This window comes from Stegastes partitus, unplaced genomic scaffold, assembly GCF_000690725.1.
Source record: "Stegastes partitus isolate 25-593 unplaced genomic scaffold, Stegastes_partitus-1.0.2 Scaffold163, whole genome shotgun sequence".
Classification (NCBI taxonomy): domain Eukaryota; kingdom Metazoa; phylum Chordata; class Actinopteri; family Pomacentridae; genus Stegastes; species Stegastes partitus.
The window spans coordinates 693,650-712,240 of record NW_007577894.1 but is presented as its reverse complement, the minus strand read 5'-3'; the positions used below and the strand labels follow the sequence as shown (position 1 = coordinate 712,240).

General features: G+C 41.6%; 1 protein-coding gene across 1 annotated transcript; it reads right to left on the bottom strand.

Moving 5' to 3' along the window:
• Positions 1–5,829: 5,829 nt before the first annotated feature.
• Positions 5,830–17,521, bottom strand: LOC103355675 (bifunctional 3'-phosphoadenosine 5'-phosphosulfate synthase 2-like). The gene is made up of 12 exons (XM_008279547.1): positions 17,393–17,521; positions 14,730–14,844; positions 14,369–14,604; positions 14,068–14,206; positions 13,761–13,879; positions 11,565–11,678; positions 10,805–10,916; positions 9,712–9,917; positions 9,335–9,470; positions 7,681–7,949; positions 7,359–7,588; positions 5,830–6,772 (listed from the first exon to the last, which is right to left on the bottom strand). Exons 1-12 carry the CDS (start codon positions 17,417–17,419, stop codon positions 6,631–6,633), a joined length of 1,845 nt encoding a protein of 614 aa, XP_008277769.1. The 5' UTR covers positions 17,420–17,521; the 3' UTR covers positions 5,830–6,630.
• Between the last annotated feature and the right edge of the window lie 1,070 nt (positions 17,522–18,591).

The window sequence follows — 18,591 nt, the reverse complement described above, 5'->3', positions numbered from 1 at the left end:
AAAAAAAAGCGCGGTTGGCAGCCTCTACGCGAACCGCAACTTTGCAAGTGTGCACGCATGCAAGTACCTGCGCATGGACGACCTTTTTTTTTTTTCCACGATACACTCGGTGCACACACACACACACACACACAGTTCATTGTTCGATGAGAAGAGCAGAAAACTGCTCGAATCCAGAACAAGTAGCCGAGGTCAACTTTGAGCCGACAGACACAGAACAAAGATCAATTCAGTTTCAAGCATATTTAGCTGCAAAAAAAAAAATAAACAAAAAGCCATCTTCAACAAATTCCTGTAAGAGGAATTCAATAAGTGCAACTTTATGCAGCCCAGCTTTCCTCAACACAGGGCCTTGATGCATGAATTCAAGAAGCCCAACAGAAAATCTATGGTATTGTTTGCATACTGCCAAGCTACTTCCCTCAAGTCCAACACAGTAGCCTATCTGTGTGTACTGGTGCCATAATCCCATCCATTAATGCCTCAAAGACCCAATTAGGAGCCAAATACAGGTTTTCTATGCTTTTTAATGGGCTACTCTAACCCTTGGACCTACAGGCAAAGTGATCCCAGTCAGACTATTCTAAGTGTTTTTAAAAAGCTCCAAAGCTCCCAGGAGAGCCTCAGCCCAGGGCATGGGGGGGCTTGGTCTCTGCAGCTGGGAGGAAACGCATATGCGGGACCCCTGACGGAAGCTCCAAGTAGGAGGGGAGGGAAGGAAAAAAAAAAGTGCTGTTTTAGGCACGCCTTTTCTTTAAAGCCAGCCCTGCCTCAGCTCTATGCATACGCCAAATCCACAACTGAGAGCAAGAGAGAGAGAGAGAGAGAGAGAGAGAGGAGGGGGGGAAAGGGAGAGTGGGAACCGGCAAGCGCTAAGTGAGGAGGAGGAGGTGGGGAGGACAGGAAAGGAGGAGAGCAGAGGAAAGGGGGCAAGCAGAGGGAGGGAGAGCTAGAGTGGGAGTAGTAAAGAAAAAGAGCAAAGAAGAGGTGGTGGGTTGAGAGAGAGAGAGAGAGAGAGAGAGAGAGAGAGAGAGAGAGAGAGAGAGAGAGAGAGAGAGCACTCAGACAGCAACTCTGATACAAGATCACTGGCAACTCTATTTTAAGGGCAATTCCCAGAACTGTGATACTGCATTACATAACTGCAGAGAGCCCATATTGTTTTTAGACACCACGCCAAAAATGATAAAAGGGAGAGTTCGAAAAGGCCCACATCTGAACAAGAGGAGCCAAAGAGAGATGCTACTTTCGAGTAGTGTGCCCCCCCTTTCACACCTGCACAGCTGTGGAGGTACACCACAGTCCTGCCGCTGACTGACGTGACACAAGAGTTACCACTTTGCAAACGCGGGCGAGAAGCATCTGATCGAATACCACCCGTGCACACTTTTCAGCATCTGCAGTCACACATACATCATAGCTTACAGCTCTGACTAAAACCAGTTCAGTGTCTTTCTATCTATAGTGGCAGCGTTGAATCAAAGTACCGAGCGCCCACCTTTACAAAGAAAAAAAAAACCCCTACTCAGCAAGGTTGTCAAGTTAGTAACACAATGCCGATGTTAGCAGGAGCAAATTACGATTAGAAATACTTGAGCTTCTTCGTATCTTTACATAGAAAAAAAGATCAGGTGTACAATCATTGTGATTACTGATTAATCTTTCCAATTACGTTTTAGATTATTTGATTATTCATTTGGTCTAGGTCACAGTTTCCCAGAGCCCAAGCAGACATCTTCACACGTCTTTAGGTTCAACCAACAGTTTAAAAACATATATAGATTACATTTACCCTCCTATTAAAATAAGAAACCAGCCACTTTTCACATTTGAGAAGCTTGATGGAGTGAATTTTTCCATTTAAAAAAAAACAAATAATCAAAATTGCTGCAAATTCATTTTGAACCAACTGGCTAATCATTGCATTGACTGCGTGATTCAACTCTAAAACCACAAATATGTAACTCAAGACTCAAAAAGCCAAAAAGGCAGGTTGACGTCAAGACACAAAACCACAAAGCACACACACATACCCCCAACTGTAACCATGTCCTACTCTCAGCGCTGTCACACTTTAAACTGTGGATTTAGTAGGCCACGATCAACCACATTCAACTCAATTTTCATCAGTTGCTTATCTAGTTTGTCGCCAGCCAAGTCAGCACGAGTGCCAACTTTAGTACCAGCGACGGTGCACCAGTGAACCAGGTCATCAACTATTATCAGTGGTAACACATGAAATGAAATGAGCCCTGCAGAGAAGCCTGAAATGGCAATTCTTAAAAGGAAAGGAAAATGTTACTTCCACTTATCAAATACTTCTTGAAATCCATCCATGGACACTCACTCATAAAGCACACAGGTGAGTGAGGCAAGGCGGAGGGTGATGCTACTCTTTTCAGCTCTTTGCACAATTCTGTCAGAATAAATCAGATACTCACCTTATACTGAAGCTACACATATTCTAATATAGATATGCATGAGCAAAAAATACAACACACTCTGAGATAAATATAAGACACAATCCATCTACTTACAAGCCCCAAATGATTAAAAAAAATAAAAAATACTGACTAGATGCCACTAACAATTTGACAACCTCAAGCCAGTGCACCGCTGGGAGACTGGTATGCAAGTAAAATGCCTTAACACACACACCAATGTCCAGCTGAACGGGGGTTTCCAGCTATAATATGACTGTGACATTTATGCGTGCTGCTTTGACAGATCCACCATCTTTCAAACATGCTGGGTGACAGCAAAGCTGCGCTGTCTGACCAACTAGCCAGCCAGCTAACTTAAGTAGCAGGGAAGCTAACTACCTCACGTTACTCCACTGACATTTCTGGTTCCAGTTCAACTGATCAATGCAACTATCACACGTTACTAATCAATGTCTAGAATGCTGTGGAAATACTGAACACAGGGAAGGATACATGTTAAGTCCAGGTCAAAACCATCCTCTTGGTATCTCCTTTTGTTCCGGCTGACCATTTCTTTTATAATCGCAGCCATTGTAGCAGGTGACAGGAGTCTATATGGTGTAAATGGTGAAAACAGGTTTATCTAGTATTGGCGGTCTGGTCGTGTATGTCGCAGTCAGTGGGTCTGCTCTCGGTCGCTGAATTTTGCAGGTCCTCGCAGAGACGTGCTAGCCAGCAGAGCTTGCAGTGGCTGTCGGTAGGATTAGAAAGGCTTCCTCTGGATCATAAAGACGGGCCTTGCTCTGCTCCTCCGTGCAGGCCCGACTTTCCCAATCCTGCAATTCGTTTTGCAAACAGCCCCGAGTAAAATACATGCAGTTGTCCTCTGAAAAACCTTTAGATGCCAGACACGGTCCAAGCTGATGGCTCAATGGCAGCTGCCGCGATTGACAGCAAGAGGATAGAGAACTCACCGGTCCTCAAAACCCGTATCCAGTCACTAAGACGTAGCTAGCTCGCTAGCTAACTAGCTAGCTAGCGCAGCTAGCTAGCAACAATAGCTAATGCTACCTCCTTTTTCGATCCAAAAGCCTCCTAACGATTCAACATTGTCATCGACTGATTGCCAAGAACACATCTGAAAAAAAGTGACAGGCTCCACCTTAGCTGTATATAGACTACACAAAGATCAGAAATCTGCAAAGGCTGGTTTGACAGTTCCGTCCCGGGGAATCATCTTCTTTTCTCGTTCCTCTCGCTCCAGCTGAACTCTCAGGCTCCCATCATGGCCTCCACCGAAGGAAAAAAAGAAGGTAGAGCAGGCTGGGATTTTAGAACAAATATCCCTCCGCCTTCACGCTGTAGTTCCGCAGCTTAATTAAAACCGACAAATGCAGAATTATTCAATATTGTTTCAACAATTAATATCAGGACATGACAACCAGCTGCTTGCGTATGTAATTGTATTAGCCCTAAAAAGCGTAACAGTCGAGTTATTTCGTGCCTCTGGCGGAAGGATAACGTGTGTCCGCATGCGACGCTCCCTTCTGTCAAAGTGATCACGTGTGCCTGTAATTAGGGAAGTTTCTAACATAATGTCACTTTTCGCGGTTTAAACTGTCATTTCGTGCTGCAGCAAATACATCATTGTAACATATCCATCAAAAAACATTTAACGCAATTACAGTGGAAATTATTATTTTTTAAAGACGATCTACTTTATTCAATCTCCTCAAACTAACCCTAATTTATAAGAACGTTGTTAATTACAGCGCCGTAGAGGACAATGTAAGGAACACAATTAGTGAAAGAATATTTTAAAATGTGCAATTTTGTGAGTAAATTGTAAAGTATAGATTTGCAAGTTTGTAATTATCAGTAGGCATTTTGACTACCAGTTAATTAATAGTAGCACCAAAATGCCAAAAATCTACTTCCAGTTGCTTTAAAGTGATTATTTATTGGTTTTCTTAATCCTGTGTTATGATGAATTAAATATTGGTTTTGGGCAATGTAAAGATGTCACCTGGATCACATTCTCTCTGTTTTCTGACATGTTATAGACCAGTCGATTTAGGGAATTTGGGATTTAGGATAATTGACAGGAAAAATAATGAGGTTGCAGCTGCAGGTTTGATGCATTTTGATCATATTAGCTAAAATCACTGCATGTGACTGTGCTCTGCCTTTTAAAAAATAAGGTTTTGCAGAAAGGGATCACTACTGTTACAGCTGAACATTGCCAACCATCCATGATATTAATATCCATAATGAAAAATCAGCACCAGTCAACTTCTGAAACCAAGTGACAGCTGCACCAACCATTCCAGATTAAACCTACGATCACGAACTGACATCCTCGTGTCAAATAAGCAACCTTGCACATCGACCTCACCAGTGCTGCGCCGAACACCTGTGCTCCTGTTGGGTAGCGCATCACATTTTGAGGTGTTAGAACAGGGTTAGCCTATATTCAGAAATATATAGGCCTGTAGGACACAAGAGACTTACATCAGTAGCTGTCCTGGTCATTTCCCAGTGACATGACATGTTGCATGTACAGTAGTTGGAGATTTTATAAAGTACCGAGGGTGCAGTTCAGCAGATTTAAATGGGGTTACCTGGAACATCGCAGATTAAATGATCTGATCTCATATAAGGCTAATTAGGAACCTGCTTCTTACAGGGCAGACTGGGTCTCCTCATAGAAGAACACTCATCTCATCGCAATGTAAGCTCCCACAGCTTAATGACTGGCAAAATTAATCAGTCCTGCGAGTTCACTCAACCATCTCTTAAGTGTAATTTGAAAGAGTCTCAGGATCTTCCTTAATCTGTTATAATATAACTAGCTGGGGAAGCCAATCTGAGCCGGTGTTTTCTACAGCAGCTGTGTACTAAAGATTTTAGACCCTTCTAAAGAACATCACCACGGTTGACTGTGATTGCTGGGTTCACTCACCATAAACAGAAAATCAGACTGTTTTAGGATAACATGCAGGGACATATGACTGTCTTTGGTCCATCTCAGTGATGGACGTTATCATGATGGCTTTATTCACAGGGCTTAACTATCAAAGAAACCTAAAGTGACTGTGCCCTTTTACATGCATGCATTTACAGTAGTTTCAGTTTTTTTTTCTTGTGCCAGTTCTGCCCAGCAGATGGCAGCATTGTACTTTTTGGCTTTACAACCTGCGAACGCTTCTCTATCCAGTTGATCATCAATCCAACTCTGATAAGTGTTGCACCTTGTACAGACAGAAGTTGATGCCAGCAATGTTGCATAATCAGTGACACGAATGCCACAAAAACAGAGATAACATTTAAATCCAGCACACTAAAAAGCTTTTAAAAAAAAAAGGTTGAAGTACACCACATCCTTGTATCAGACAGTCACCAATGCTTCATAACAACAAATAATTTCCTTTATTACTGCATTTTACATACTCTGTCCTTCTAAAACTGCAGGTCTTTATTACATGAATGCACATGCCCACTTTTTTAATATCACAAAACTCTTATAGACATTTAAGGCAAACACCATCAAGAAATGACAATTTCTGTTTTACAAGTTTGACATTTGAGAGAAAGGCACTTTCACATTATATATATAAAACTATGTAGTATCTCACAAGAATATGAAACATTAACATGAGGAATTAATTAACATCCATTCATCTAAAACAATTAGGCAGTGTATGTAGTGACACAACTACGACGTAACTTCCATTCAGATCGTACAAATAACTCGACAGACAGTGACAGAATTACCATGTTAAAATGCTATAAAAGTGAAAACTACATGTTTTTTGTCTTGCGTCCTTCAGATGTCACATATAAAAAATTATTTCCCAGTCTTGGGATGTGTTTCTAAATTTATAAAATAGAAATAAAAAAGAATCTTGGTACCCTTAATTTATTAAAATACAAAGCTTAAGTTAATAGGTATATAAACACAATGGATTTATAAATCACATAGATTTATAGGAATGTAAAAAAATGTAATGCTTTCACTTCCTAAAACAAATCAGTTTAATTTGGTGGAGGCAAAACACCCACCCTGTCAGAATGCCTTGACTTGAATGATTTGCAGAAATCAAAATTCATTCCATCTCAAACACTCCTGAAGGATAGCATGTATGCTACACTTCCTTTGAGAGCTGACTTTATCAGTATGCTGCTGACTGCTGAGCCGAGCTTTTGATTACTTGTTCTTCTGAAGAGAAGTGTAGTATTCGACCAGCACCTTCCAGGCCTTGGGGGCCATGAAACCATCCGGAGGGTTCTCTCCGCTCCGAGCCATGTTCCTCATCTTGGTTCCAGAGATGAACTCAAAATCAGCTTGTCTGAGTGATTGAAGAATGGGGATGGGTAGTATGGAGTGGGCAGAAAAGGTCATTAGAAGTCAACATTTACAAATTATACAACCATGATAATGGCAAAGAAATAGTTAGACCTGCATAGAAATACCAAATATGGATTAAAAACAGATCCAAACACACATAGAAGTGAGTCTCAATGGTCAGAATTTTGGGAGCTTGTTCACATTTTCATGAAATTCATAATTTGATTTAAAGATTTGAGCCTAAAAATGTGTCCAGGACAATCTAATGTCGTGCTTCATCAATGGGGACACATTTTCATTCAAGACAGTGCAGTAAAGCACAGAACAACACAGGAGAGGTATTAATGATCCACTGCATTTGGTGATTTGTTCCAGTTGTCTGGCACTGGGGATCACACAGTGCAGGAAAACTACACAAGATGATTCCAGCTTAAATATTTAAAATGAAGCAAGCCCAAAAACAGTAGTGGGCAGAAGGAGATAGACAGTTTTAATTTCAAGTAGTCTCTTATGCCACCTAAATGCTTACTGCAGTTTGCAAAAAAAAAAAAAAAACAACACAAAACTGTAGGTCTTTCATCACTCACCGCTCTGGGCTGTAAAAGTCCATTGCCTTCTTAGCCTTGTTGTAGGCTGCTACCCTGAAAGGGATGATCTCCACAGATGTGAGACCGGGGGCCATGGTGAGGACCTTACCCCCATGGGTCGGGTCATACAAGTCCTGCTTCGTCTCCGGGTGAGGCATGCCTGCAGGGTCCCGGCCAACGATGTAAAAGTTTGCTCCAGCGATCATCCTGGCTCTGCAGTGCCACTGAACCTGGAAGACAAAAAGGCGGATATTCAAACACATATCATATGATTTAACAGTCAAAACCTCTGACTGAGCCATAATCCACCACTGCTCCTCACCTCCGTGGGCCCAGCATACATCATAGGTGAGGGGAAGATGGCGACGATGGTATTAGCTGGGTCCAGGACGCCCTCCTCCAACACGGCGGCATGTTGCCTCATCCGCCAGTCCAGAGGCACGTCGTCATCTTTGGTCCAGCCGCCGAGCGGGTGAAGTAAGAGGACTGGATTTTTGTATCCTCGCTCCAGGAGACGGCGCTTGGTGTCTTGCATAAGCAGGGCGTGACCGTTGTGCACCGGGTTACGCAGCTGGAATGCGAATATCGCATCTGGGGAGGACAACACGGCGGACATAAGGTTAACATAACAAGAGTAATGGCATTAGCTGATTGAGCCTGTTTCCTGATCTGATAGCACAAAACATGTGAAAGGTAATGTGCATTAAAAAACTGTCACAGCAGATATGGTCATCATGCCTTCCACATTAATCAGATGGTATTTGATGATGAACTTGGAGCCACAGTGGCTTGTGGTGTTTTGTGTTAAAGAGCACATGTGTTTTTCTTACCTTTAACAAAATTTTTGAAAACACAAAAAACATCACTTCACCCTCCAAACAAGTATAGTGCATGCAACAAACCCAGTGTTGTGTGTTGCTTAATGTCAGAGTTTTACAGTTGCCATTAATTAGACACTGTTGCATTGATCACGAACATGAACACGAGCACTGCTGTTGATTTTGCGCCATTTCCACAAACACCATTTTAAATACTCACTATTAAATTAAATTTTGAGCAGAACAGCACTGCTTCCTTCTGTTTGAGTAATATTTGCTGAAACAACATCTGTTTTAGAAAAGATGAAAATGTATATCTTAGATTAGCTTTTCAGTGGAAACAAACAGGTTTGGGTACGACAGGCTGTTTTTGATTTTCATTGAGAATTGTTAATGATAAAAAATACAAAACAGTATCAGTATAATCTAAGTTAAACTTAATTTATCCAGTTTAATTTAAATCATGCCAAAATAAGTCACCTCAGGGCATGTTACAAGAAAAGGTCAAGATCCTGGAATATTATAGTGAGAAACCAAACGACTTCCCACTGAGCAAACAGGACTCAGGGTGGGTGGCCAACCGCCTCAACCAGTTGAGTTGAGGTGAGAGTGGAGATAAAAGTTGAGCATTGAAAAACAATAGGAAGGATGGCGAGGCCAATAATAGCAGATCAGTAACATACAGATTCCAACATGCTTGCACCAGAAGTAAAACTCAATAATAAAAAAAAAATGTCTAAATGCACACTGTGTTGTGACGTAGATGAAAAAAATGAAACAATCTTGAGCACAGCATTCAAGTCAAAGTGAGTCAGTCAGAGGAAAATCAGGTGATAATGTTTCATTATGTGTTAACTTTCCAGAAAGACACTGGATGTCTCCACTGATCGCAGAACACATCACAAAGATCACCATGCAGCTTTCAAGTTACCATTTTACTTTTTCATCTGGTCCTTTGTCAAGTTCTTCTGAAAGACAAATGGTGCATTGCTAAACATACTGCTTTCATATTTATGCTTATTTTTTTTCACCTGCTGCGACGGATGTTTCAATAAAGTATTTATGAAAAGTGTCACAACAGCAGCTACAGACAACAAATTGTGCACCAGTTTGTGTTCCCTAAATGGTACTGCAGTTTAGTATTTTAGATTTTCTAACCTGCTTTCATGTCTTTGAACTTCTGCTTGAGTTCCTGTGGAGTGAGGCGGTACTGGTCGAGTCCATCGTTCCATTTGATTCGCTCCAGCACCTCCAGGTCACCACCTACCAGCCAATCGCCTCCTTCCATAACCATCTACACAAGATGATAAACAGTGTTTTTTACTGACTAAATATTTAAAAGTAACTAAAACCAGTATGTACACTGACAAAATATTTTTCTCGGGCTCAATGCATGTTTTGTTTGTAACAAAACCACAATGTTCATTGCAGTAAAGGTAAACACTAATGGAAATTATTAGAGGATGTTGCTGTCTGCAGTCATGTAGTAGACATTAAAATAATTAAACAGTGTGTGTTGATGAATGTCTCATTACCTTAATATAAGGGTGCTGTGGACAAGTGGTGCCCCACTGTCTGGCACAGCGTTCCTCCTTGCGGTGTGGGTAGAACTCTGGGTTCCTGAGAATAGCAACACGTGAACCCTGGTACTCCAGAGCTATAGCTGCACAGCCATCCAGCTCCTGCTTGGCTTCATTACTAACAGGCAGGACAACAGGAACAGTCAAGTTGATGACTCCACCTGAGAGTGAAGAGGATGTAATAAGTGAACACAGATACCTGAAATAAACAGTTTGATAACAGCTAAACAGCTAAAAGCAATGGACAAATGGCTGAAATAGGTAACTAATGGATAATAAAGGGAAATAGATCGAGGCTAAATGTAGGAGTACTGTACATCTGGAATTTTTTTGTTGATGCTGTACAGTGACATGAAACACAAAGAAAGTGATACATCGATCACATTTATATTTAAACATGGAATGCATATTTGTTGCATGCAGCATAGATATTCAATCATGCATTCATTCATCAACACACACCCTATTTTAAAGTTAACTAAACAGTAATTCTCAAACGTGTGATATTTTCCAACTCAGTCTGGCTGACTGCTGATGCTGGTACTGATACATGCATGTATTTTTTTCCACCCAACTGCAGAGAACATCAAATCTCTCATTTAGTGGAATTAACATATTACACCCACCAGCATGTGCAGACATAAAATGCAATGCTTTGTAAATGCACGTGTTCACTGGGAAAAATAAGAAAACGAATTTACATGTAAAACATATCATGTTCACTTTTATGTAACAGTGTTCACAAATTGTAAATGTTTCGCCATAACAATAACAGACAATATCTGCGATTCATTTTTAAATTTTGGGCTGATGTTTATATTTAAGAGCCCTGTGATAGACTGGCGACCTGTCCAGGGTGTCCCCTGCCTTCGCCCTAAGTCAGCTGGGATAGGCTCCAGCCCCCCACGACCCTAGTGGTGTATAGATCATGGATGGATGGATGGATGGATAGATGTTTCTATTTAATTTTAAAGCCTTTACTGGCTGATACCAGTGACGACGCTGATCCCTTTTTGCATCCCCAGATCACAGTGTGATTGACTCTTACCATCAAGCAGGTTGCCAAAGTGCAGGACCTGGAGGAACTCTCTCTCCCTCATGAAGCCCTTCAGCGGGCTGGCCCAGCCCTCTGCCAAAACCTGCACCCACTGTAGATCCAACTGCGGACAAAGAGTAATTCCCCATCAACAGCATGAAACAACTATGATACTGAAGGTATTTAGAGTGTTATTTGACTTCAGAAAAGCTGTGGATTTGACTGCACTGGTGATATTTGTGTGTTACAGACATACACATTTCAAGTCTATCATTACACTTTGAATAAAATCAGTAGCTTATGTGAGTAAGAATGCTGGCAGATAACAGTGAACGTTCACAAAACAGACACAGTAAATCAACTTCTTTCTCTTTAAACGCTTATATAAAATTCTTTGTGCCATATTCAAAGGACACATTTCTGCAGATATTTTTCTGATCAACAAATTAACTGCAGCAAAATGTTCTAAAAAAAAAAAAAACATGCTGCATGTACAGTCTTGGATGAATAACACAATGCGATTTTCCAAACACATTACAGCATTCATAAAAGGTAGTTAACAAGTAATAAGTCCACTGAACCTTCTTGACCTCAATAAATGAATCATTTTAACATGTCACTGTTGAACTCGAAGGCCACAGATCAGCTGGACCAGGCAGTATTATAGAATCAGAGCAGTGGAAAACATCACTATGAACAGCTCTCTGCCCAGTATTGACCGTTCATTAATTTGCTGTGTGATAAAAACAAACCTATGTCCTGAATGGGTTACCTTGGTGATGCTGATAGTGGGCAGGGTGTTTGCATCAGCCATAGCAAGATTCAGTTTGTTCTCCGGAACAAAGAGTTCATTCACCTCCTCCATGATCTCGCCCGGTACAATATTCTAGATATAGGCAGAGAGAGGGAATATTAATATTCTGGTCAGATATGGTTGTTGATGCAGAACTTAAATCATGATTCATAAACTTTTATTAGCTGACATTAACAGTGTACAGCACGTCAGCAGGTGTAGCTCCAAATAGTCCAGGAAATGAACGGACAAATTGGTTTTATAATTTTATGGATCTTTTACTCAAGTAGGAAATAATTATGCCAATATCCTTTGAAGTACTGATGAAGTTAGTTTTGTCTTACAAACCATTAAATCACCCCTAGAGGTCACAAATACTTTACAGAGAAACAGACAGTGGCATGTTCCATTTCACTCCCACCACTTCATGTGAATGGGCATTGTCACATGACTGTTCAGGTAATGCAGCAAATCTGACACCGCTATGAACAAAACCTTGTTCAACCTCAATGTGAACTTACAGACTGACTAAGCTTGCCTGGGGACATTTAATAGGGACAGAGCATGTAAATACATGTTTACATTCTGAATTGCACCTGTGTAGTTTCAGTTTTGGTGTAGCAAGATATTTCCACACAGTGCATACATGGTATCGTATGATTAGAAATGGGTTGCATTCTACAGTGCACCCACTTTCTATTTGTCAACATTTACAATCATGAATATACAAAAAATATGTTATTCAGCTGCCAGATACATTTTATCTTTGGCTTTAATGAGGTTAAATATTTCAAACTTCAATACTTGCTTACAAATGTATTCCAATACGTGTAAATACTAACTGCCTGACCTTGTTCTTTGTAAGTCAACAGAACTGGATTCCCGAGAGACACATGTGTAAAACGGCAACTTTACATAATCGTTTCATAGAGTCGGGATGACACAGCATGTTTTATTTTATAAGTAAGTCACCCCCTCACCTCAGTGATAGGCCAGTACACCGCCAATGTGTTTACACATTTACTTTATCAGGTACCTTACCCTCAGTAAAGGCTGGGTGTTGGCAGCACATTTACTTTTTTTTTTAAATCATTCTAATGTGTTTGCATAATGTGAATGAAAGTGTATTTAAGCTTTTATTCACAAGATTTGCACTTGAAAAGCCAAGGTCGAGGTTACACCTGTCTTTCTAGTCTGACTTTTGTGATGTAGATTTTGGCAAAAACCAAACAACACTGAATGCTGCACTGTGGACTCTGTCTATGTCTCTGAGTGTTTACTTACAGCATAAATGATCCTTGGATCAAATGAGGGCAAATCCATGAAAGGTGTGGCTTACTGGGTAACTGAGATACCATATCTCAGCTGTATCATTACTGTTTGCTGCTGCAATAATAAACTTCGTGGCTACTTATTACCTATGTGTCTTTTACAGAACGTTTGACTTGCCTGATTTGCCAGAGAACATTTAGCACCTACATCATTGTTTGGTTTTAGGAATCTACCACTGTAGCTCGTCTTTGACTAAGCTGAACAATCAATGGATTTCAGATCAAATCAATGCAATTAGCAAATGCTGCAGTTTGGGATATATGTTGTATAGTGTGTGACCCAGGGTTTATACTGTCGTGTCAATAGTTTCACAAAGTCACCCTGTCCTCCGTGCGTTACAGTCACGCTATTGATGGTATCTCATGTGGTAATGCTCAATCACATGTTTTAAATCTATTACACAGTGAAGGCTGAACTGAAGCTTGACTTAAAAAAAATACTGCAAATCAGATCACAATATCTGTAAGAAAAATGACAACTCGATATTTTCTCAAATCATTCATCCTGAACTATACTGAACTTACTTGGTGACTGCTTGTTTAAATGGGGATATACTGCATTATTCTGTGTCCTGACAGACCAGTAAGTATTAGCATTTGACATTTAAATCACTTACACAGTGGCCCCTTGCTCATGCCACACAGTTGAGAACTGCATACTTCAAAACGGATATTTGTTTTTAACATTGCAGAAGAGTAAACTGACTTGTGGAAAGCTGTGTGATATAGAACATGTACAGCAGGTACAGTGCGTCATTGTGCTACAGAGATCTGGACAAGTTTGAGGTGTTTGTTTTAAAATGTTAGGCAAAGAGAGCCCCGGATCCTCGCTTGTCACACCCACCTGCTCCTTGAGCAGATCCAATACTTGGTGGAGACATTCATTCACTGTGAGCTCTCCAGTTTTCAGAACAAGCTCCGGCGCCTCAGGACGCTCATAATCTGAGTCAATCCCAGTGAAACCTGGTAAGAAATGTCAAAAGAAATTCCCTTAGCAGTGATATAAAAATATAAACCTGAATGAGATACAATTATGAAGTAAACCACGCTGTAGTTCTAAAAAGGCCTTTTCATTACTTGTCTATGTCACAGAGTGGTAACACACAAAACACAGGGAGAGAATTTTCTGTGGTGAGCATTGTCACACAGACCTTTAATCTCTCCGGCGCGAGCCTTCTTGTAAAGCCCTTTTACATCTCGGCTCTCACACACTTCAAGAGGCGCGTGGATGAATACTTCGAAAAATGGCAGCCCGGCATTTGCATGGATCTTCCTCGCCTCGTCACGATCCTGTAGGGAGGGTAAAAACAGTAAGCATATTTAATTTAAACTTAAAATCTTTCGTTAAACCTTTTAGATCATCAGGTGTTAGCCTTTGTTAGATAAAGTTTTCAGTTTTTTAAATGAGCAGCTACATTATGCACCAAAACGTAAATGTCCATGTTTTCTGACCTTGGCGAAAGGAGAGATGAAACTGGTGACGCACACGAGGCCGGCGTCGGCAAACAGTTTGGCCACTTCAGCGACACGCCGGATGTTCTCCTCGCGGTCTTCGGCGGAGAAGCCCAGATTCTTGTTCAGGCCGTGGCGAATGTTGTCTCCGTCCAGTGAGTAGCAAGGGATGGCGTGGGACACAAGATACTCTTCCAGGGCAAAGCTGATGGTGGTCTTCCCAGCGCCAGACAGACCTGGTCAGATAAGCGCAGTGGGTAAAGTGAGCAGCGTAGCGCGTTTCAGATTAAACCTTGGTTTCTATGTGGCTGAAGAATGAGCCACCTGATAACTAAGGGGTGGACATTATGTAAGAGTTTACCGGTGAGCCAGATGGTGCAGCCCCTGAAGCCACCCCTGGTCCCCACGACTTGGCCTCTCTTGCTTCTGCTGACATGGTGGGCCTGGTACACCACATTGGTCGACCTGTTGAGATCCTAAAAAAAAAAAAAAGACAAGAGAATAGCGGCTCAGACGGACGCTATCTGAAGACACAACTGACACAAATACCTCGATGTATAAAACAGAGGTGACCTATTTCTGAGCGTAAATGTCTTCAGCTCAGATTACCTATTAACCCACACAGACATCCCACCTCTGCTTTGTCTGTTCTACTTAGTATTTCAAGTCTCGTATCACCTGTGGACAAATCTACTGTGACTAGGAAATTGTAGACACAGAAATGCAGCACTGGACCGAGTTAATAAGATTTTACTAAGGTGTCGTGCGAACTCGCACATCACGGAAATTGGCAGAGTGATTGAAAGTCGGTTTAGCCGAATAAGACTGGTTTTACATGCCGTGTCTAAAGTGACTACGTAGACCAGGCTGTGGATAAATGGGGCTGTATTGACTTCTAAAGGGGAGGGGTGGGGAAGGGAGGCATAGCAGGGATGGAGGGAGGGAGAGGACTGACTGGACAATGTGTCCAGTGTGCTGCCTGCAGCCCAGCGATGATGTGGCAGTGCTCGTGCCCACACGTTCGCCCTCTGCACCCACTCTCCCTTCTTCCCCACATCCTTACGCCTCTAACCTGTCCACCCAGCGTTACAGCACTTTAACACACCAAAACCCTGCCATTTGCCCTCACACGATTTTAGTCACCTGTGTTTAATGAGCCCCCTTTTCACATACAAACACAGCCTTGATTCCAGAAAAAAAAAAACCCCACCACCCTGACTCGACACACATCACGGTGTGTTATAACCGCTACCCGAGTGAGGGTGGGGATGCACAATGTTAACAATGTACTGACCCGCACAATGTGGGTGAGGCGTAGACAAACAGCACTATTCTTTCAAATGTAGGAGACACCTTCTCTCCTTTCCATCGCATGACCAATACACTACTTCTTGTCTTCCCTTCCTCCCTTTCAGCTTCCTTTCAACATAAAGTGTTTTACAAGTCTTGGTACTGTCATTAAAATCACAGCTCTTTGATTTAATCACTATCCATCTAAAAAAATTTAGCCGCCTTTCCCTTTTTTATACATGTGTTTGCAAAAATAAACCACAACTTGACTTTATATTATTAATCTAATTTCATTTTAATCTTTTTTTTCCAGCCCTTTGCTCATTTTATTTTGCTTTTCCCTTTTAACTGCCTTGTTGAAAAGCACATTGAACTTCATCCCTGTCAAATAATTCCCTTAAAAATCAATGTGGAAGATCTTATGTAACTCTTTTCCCCTTTGCTCCACGTTCAGCCTCCATCCTTCTTTCTCAGGAAATCGCAGCTGACGAAAAAGATGATGATCAAGTAATCTGGAATTACTCAACGTAGGGCATATGTACAGCAATAACGGACGTAGCTACTGGTAAATCATGTGCTTCATTCTGTGGATATGCTACAAGCCATGTATATAAAATTTGTTCTTTTCTGCCGGGTAATAAAATGGGTTTCCCTTTCTCTAATAAGCCATCAAGTCTGCTGTAATATAAGTTCTGAGCTGTGCTAAATGCTCGGTTAACTCAGTGCATGTCTTCGGGCCGCAACTAATGACTTCATTCATTGATTCGCCAAGAAAAATGTGAAAAATGCCAAAGTTTGCATATTTAAATTTGTTATTCTGCCCAACCAACTGTTCAAAATCACAAAAAAAAAGCAGCAAATATTCACATTTAAGAAGTTTGAAGCAGCAATTATTTGACAATTTCCCAAGACAAATGTGAAAAATACCAAAGTTTGCATATTTAAATTTGTCGTTCCGTCCAACCAACTGTTCAAAATCCAGAAAAGGGCGACATTTGAGAAGTTTGAAGCAGCAACTATTTCACAAGTTCCCCCTTGAAAAGTGACTCAGACCTTTCATTTCTCCGAAGAGTTGCGGACAAAGATCTAAGTGAGCTCATTTGATGAATAAGTATATAATTTCCAGCTTTATGGGACGAAACCAGGGGCAGCTCCGAGGATGGAAATACTGCACAAGCTTTACAGTTTAGGTCATTTTGCAGATTTCAGGCTGTCTCATAATTTTTCTTTTTGGGTGAGTCCAACATATGTTCTCCAAGTTTTGCAGCATTCCTTGTGCAGCATCAGCCCTGCCGTGTCACAGTGGCTTCATTCTCCACCTCCTCACAAGACACCCGGTGTTATGAATGGACCAAATTCACATGGATCACTTACTACAACTGGCCTATTCAAGAGTCGAGGCGAGTCTATAGCATCACACCTGGCAGTACAGTAAAGAGGCATACAAGTGAACATGGCGTTGCGAAGAAGAAAGCAACAATCATTTTAAAGAGGGGGAAAAAAAGACAGAGTTTACATGTCACTGTGCGATCATCAGACTGAGGTTTGGTAACAGCAGCACACATAACGGGTGATCGGTGTTCAGACTTACTTGCCACATTCTTGGGAGGAGTTTTACATCTCGCACACACTTCGCTGCACTTACACGAAACATTTCTGCTCCTATCTGATGACAGCTTCAATTTCAGCTGTCTCCTCTCCTCCTTCTACCCCGTTATCTCCACATCTACTCACCGTACGAAGCTTTTTCACCCCGGACATTTCGCTCTTAAGTGTACAAACGCCGCCGATGGGGCTTGCTTGCTTGCTGCTTGAACACCGGGCTCGGACGCACGGAGGCCTGGATGCCGCTCGCCTTCGGTTTGTAAAACTTTTCGGCCACGGTAATCGAAGAAGGCGGATGGGGGTTTTTAAAAGGGACTTCAAGACACGTAGCATTCCGCTGGCCCAGCCTCCTACCCTCCCAGCCTCCCTCCCTTCTCCGACGTCCACAAATCTGCATAATTTATCGTATACCAGCCATGCAAAAAAAGGGGCAAGACGGGACGAGCACCGAAACCGGCAGGACTGGGTCGGAGGTTGGGCACGAAACGCTATTACAGTGTGAGAAAAACGTTAGATGAAATGACTTACTTCAAGGGTTGTGAAAGTTGTTCTTGGCGCTCCAGGAGGCTAATAAAAAAATAAAAAAAACCTCAGCTCGGGTTTCAAAAGTAGTCTCCGAACTGTTTAAAGAACACCCAGCTATGAGCTAACAGTAACTTTTTAAGCTAGCTGCCGGTTAGCTAGTTAGTTCTGCTAAGTTAGCTTAAAAAAAGTGGAACAGCAAAGTGTGGTTATTTAGCGAAAGTTCCCACACAAAAAAATGAAGTAACACAGGCTGAGATAATGACACACGAAGGAGCACACTAATAAATAAGTGCAGTGAAAGCAAACGAAGCTTAACAATGAGATGAGTAAACAGTGGTTTCATAGTATGCGATTAACGGTCAAAGGTAACGCGAGAGTAGAAGCTCTGCAGGTAGAAGAGCCTCCACGTGAGACCATGCAGGTGATCTACAAGTGCACCTCTAGTTTTGTTCAACCTTGATTTAAGCCTGTCTAAATGCCCACATCAGAGACAAACACACCATTTCATTGTGGAAATTACCACCACCAGAGCACTTTCCTGTAACGGCTTTATTTGTCGTAACTAATTGCTTTATGGATGCTTGGTAAATCATGTGCTTTATTCAGTGGACATGCAACAAGCCATGTTGTGGACATGCCCTCTGGCAAGGTTTTTGCATGATGGTTAGCCGCCAATAAATGTGCTTCCCCTTCTTTTTTTTTCTCCCTACTAAGCCATCAAGTAATAAGTGATAAGCTTTAACCTGTGCCAGTTGTCCTTGTGTTAACACGCAGTGTGTTATGCAGTTTGATTAGCTCAGTGC